The sequence below is a fragment of the Montipora foliosa genome, unplaced genomic scaffold, assembly GCF_036669935.1.
Source record: "Montipora foliosa isolate CH-2021 unplaced genomic scaffold, ASM3666993v2 scaffold_460, whole genome shotgun sequence".
NCBI classification, from domain to species: Eukaryota; Metazoa; Cnidaria; class Anthozoa; order Scleractinia; family Acroporidae; genus Montipora; species Montipora foliosa.
In genome coordinates, this window is record NW_027179768.1 from 60001 (window position 1) to 64417 (window position 4417).

Consider the following 4417-nt stretch of genomic DNA (forward strand, 5'->3'; position numbering starts at 1 on the left):
TCTTCTACCAAGCATGCTGACAATAACTTTAAGCCGATTCCTAATCAGTATAAAATTCTTTTCAAACAATAGCCACCATTTTTCATACCTTTACTCTGTTCTTTTTATCATTTTTATCTCGCCTTTTCTGTATATATTTCACTAATTCACATTCAACGTTTTATCCGTGGAAGGCTGTAGATCGACAGCCGAAAGCTTATATTCTTTTTGAAAATTTTGAGCCAGAGAACGTTTTTTATTGTATTTTAATATGCCTAATCCTGGCTGCGCTTCAATTTTTAATAGGTGTATAGGTTGTTATCAATTGCCTTCCTTAGAGTGTCAGTAAGTTCAGCTATGGCTTGAGCTGTCGAATGACCTTTACGAAATCCAAACTGATATTGAAATAAAATGTTTTGCTTTTCGATATAGTAATTAAGCTGTTTAAATATCAATTTTTCAAATACTTGAGAAAGAACTGATAGAGTTGCAATTGGCCGATAATTCGTAGGGTCAGCTGCATCGCCCCCCTTATCGACAGGAGTTATTTTTGATATTTTAAGTAGATCAGGGACGATGCCTTGTTCTAACGAATGGTTAAAGATTTTTGTAAGTGCTTCACTAATGAAAGGACATGATAGCTTAACACATCTTGAAGGAACTCCTATGGAAGACTTGTTGAGGTCTAGTCCCATTATTATGTCCTGCACTTCATGTGTAAGGATCCCACGAAATACAAAACTATTTAAATAGGACTGTTTAATGTAATTAGTGGGATTTTTGGCACTAGCCGGGAGGTTTTGAGAAAGATTATTACCAACGTTTACGAAATAAGTATTTAACTGATCGGCGATGTTTTGTCTGTCTGTATAGTACGTGCCATTGCACAACAATTTGGTGATGGGTGGCGAGGTACTACTCTTTTTCCTGTTAATGACTGTACCAATTAGCTTCCAAGTAGTTTTTAAGTTCTCACTATTAAAACTAAATTGGGCCCTAAAATAATTTTTTTTTTGCTGCTTCCTTAACTCGATTTAATTTATTGTTATAAGTTTTAAATATCTTTACTTTGTTCGGATCATTACTTAAGAAATGAGATTTAAAGAGTCTCTGTTTCCGTTTGATTGAAGTGCATATAGCATTAGAAATCCATGGCTTATTTAGGCGTCGTTTCTTTTTATTATTTAATCTACGCTTAGGTGCATGTTTATCAGAAATCCTTTGTAGTATGTCAACAAGGTCGTTGATACTTTGATTTACATCATCATTAACTAAGCCACAGAAGTCAATAGCCTCTACATCGCTTAAGAATGAGTCACTATCAAAATGAGAGAAATCACGAAAGTATTTTGCATCGTTTAGAATAGATGGCTTGTTTGCGACAGTACAAAAAATAGGTAGATGATCAGAAACATCTGCTAAGCAGATGCCCGCTTTTATAACTTTGTGTAAAACGTTTGTATATATATGATCGATTAAGGTTGAGGTATGATCTGTGAGGCGTGTGGCTTTGGTAATAAGTGGCATAAATCCCTGATCGTTTAACATATCTAAGTATTCAGAGGTTTGGTTGTCATCGTTGTATTTTAAAAAGTCTATATTAATGTCACCTAAAATGAAGACCTCTTTACCTTTATTGTTTAAGTTTTCTAATTGTTCCCTTAGGGATTCAAGGAAATGTTGACGATCATTTAATGGGTGCCGATAAATGCATCCGATCACGACGTTCTTAAGTTCACGCCTAATTTCAACCCAGCACGACTCAATGTTGTCTCCCGATAGTTCTATATCACGCCTTCGAAAAAAATCTAATTCATTAGCAATATAAATGGCAACACCTCCAGCTGCAGTTCTGGAGTTAGTATTTATAAATGAATAACCCGGAATGCTAATGTTGTGTATGTTGTTTTCTTTTAACTTCGTTTCAGAGATAGCAATGATTTCAGGGGCTTCTTCAACCGTGGTAATAAAGTCCTCCAGTAATGATAGGTTTTTAGGTAAACTACGCATATTTAAATGGAGCATAGAAAATCCATTTTTCCTCTTGGCTTTTTGAAAAAGAGTCCCTGATTGTTTGATAGTGTAATATTTTGACTCTGAGTAATTTTCGTGAGAGATACCCTGTAGGTCATAATTTTTTTCTGGACTTTCAATTGTATCCTGGAAAAGATCCTTGGAATTTAATAAAGAAGTTGGAGTGTGATGAACCCATGCTCCCGTAGCTCGAATGAATTCTTGGTGATGCAGATCATGAAATGGGAGTTCACGTAAAGCATTAAAGCTTGTAGCCATTTAAGGGTTTAGAACATATTTCTAAATAAAGTATACATGCATGATAAATTATTATTTGTCGCTAGATGCAATAACAACGTTGTTATTATTATTACTAATAGCAATTCCGTTCCTACCCGAGTAAAGTAGTCGACCTGACTAATGGGTGCGAGGGTGTTCATCTTGAAATCTTTTAAGATCGTCTTCCGTATCAAACATGACTACTGGTGAATGTTCGTTGTTCCTAATGAAAATTCTTCCATTGAAAGTCCATATAAATTTCCACTTCAAACGCTTTCTTTCTTTATTTACATTACCAAATAATTTTTTTTATACGGCGTGAGGGATTCAGAGATAAAGATGTTAGCGCCAGACTCGAGGTCAAGGTCAGGAAGGTCTCTTGCTTTCTTGTTAGCCAGTTTCCTCCGATTGGAGTAGAAGGTATTTCTCACACTTCGTCGGGTAAATTTCACAATTATTTTTGGTGGAGCAGCAGCATTGTAAGACGCTATAGGGTGCGCAATAGAAATATCTTGTTCGTTAACTGAAACATCAATAGCTTTGCCAACTGATTGAACAATGGATTCGGCTGAACAGTCGCTCGTCGCCTTGATTCCCGATATTTCCAAACAATCCCTCCTAAGGTATTGACCAACTTCCTCAATCTCATAGGAGGTATTTGCTATTCGCTCTTCCATGCTCATAAGATCTTTCTTGATGTTATTTACTTCGAAGTTGGTCTTACTCAAGTCTGTCCTCTGTTGATGAAGTTTTTCGTTCGACTGCTTGATTTGTTTCAATAGATCGTCATACTTGTCCGAGAAAAGTTGAACTGATGCTCTTAATTCACTGAACTCAGTAGACATAGTCTCCAATTTAGAATGTAGCGGTTCAAGTTCCTTCTTTAGAAGGTCCTTTACCTGTCCAATTGTAGCCATAGTTATCTTAGCGCCGTAAGACAACAGAGCCCTCTCAAACGTGGCCGGACGCCATAACGACATATGCTAATTCTTTCTCCCCGGTCTTGATGATTAATGAAAGCTGTGCACTTCCCGAGTGATTTCAATAGTTTGCTGAGACTTCGAGATCCGGAAAAAAAGACAACTAATCTATTTGGCCACCCGTGTTGCTATTCATTATGTCATCAACGAAATCTATAAAAACCGCAGTGATTAAGTGTATGTTAAGCAAAGGTGGGGCCAAAATAGTGCCTACTACAAGGGCTTCTAATGTTTCACGAAAAAAATTGATAGCAAATCGCACGGGAAATGACGTGATTTTTCTTTGATCCTTTTTTACCTAGTCACATGTAATTACATCTAATTTTATACGGTGTATTGAGCGCCTTATAAGTCCATCTTAATTTTCATGCAAAATTAAATTATTAAAATGAAGTTACTCAAGTAGTAAGTATTAGATTGGAAAATGTGGAGGCTGTTTTCTCAGACTCCAGGCATTTCATTTAAAAATAGACAATTTCACTTCCTCGTTTCCATTACCCTCTCTCTTCTTCTCTCGAGGAAGTTCCCTGGTTACGTGTCTTTGTATAAAAATCAAATTCGCATTCAGTAGATGAGTTTAACGGAGACAAAAATTATCATGCCCCTCCCTTTAATTATCTTTCTGGAATCTGCTAAAATCTATCAGACACCTGACGAGCCGCAACCAGGATACTTTCTCGAGTGACGAAGAGAGAGGACTCTGGAAACGAATCTGACCATTTTACAGTTGTGTGCAAAGTTACCTGACCTTTGAATGAACGTGAGGCTGGAGTTGACCTTGTTTTGATAAAAACTACACTGCTTCAAATTAGTACAAATTAGCATGAGAACAACATCATTAACATAAGAAATTTAAAAGCAAGGAGGTTGGTGTGCCCAATTAGTGCGCTTGTGCTTAATCCATTGACAATTAAATAAACTTTTTATTATTAATTAGCCGGTATATTCGAGTAATGATTTTATGAAGGTCGATATTTCTCCCCGGTAGATAAATAGCGAAAGCTGTACACTTTGCTAGTGATCTCACTAGTTTGCTATGACGTCGAAATCCGGAAAAAAAAGACAATCATAAACATTTTTGGCGTTATTTGGCCACTGTTGTGGCTATTTATTATATCACCAACGAAATCTATAAAAGTAAAGCAAAGTTAAGTAAGTGTTTATTA

General features: G+C 36.3%; 2 protein-coding genes across 2 annotated transcripts in view; one reads left to right on the forward strand and one right to left on the reverse strand.

Annotated features, from left to right (window-relative positions):
- Positions 1-1674, forward strand: part of LOC137989494 (uncharacterized) — a 10493-nt gene extending 8819 nt beyond the window's left edge. The window contains exon 3 of the mRNA XM_068835303.1: positions 1645-1674. Coding sequence (XP_068691404.1) covers positions 1645-1674 — 30 coding nt within the window. The remainder of the gene's footprint in view (positions 1-1644) is intronic.
- An 884-nt stretch (positions 1675-2558) lies between these two features.
- On the reverse strand, positions 2559-3188 carry LOC137989495 (uncharacterized). Its single transcript, XM_068835304.1, has one exon. It carries the CDS (start codon positions 3186-3188, stop codon positions 2559-2561), a length of 630 nt encoding a protein of 209 aa, XP_068691405.1.
- Positions 3189-4417: the final 1229 nt, after the last annotated feature.

Bases quoted from the DNA above. Each gene is read 5' to 3' on its own strand.
- LOC137989495 (XM_068835304.1), bottom strand. From the start codon at position 3,188: ATGGCTACAATTGGACAGGTAAAGGACCTTCTAAAGAAGGAACTTGAA.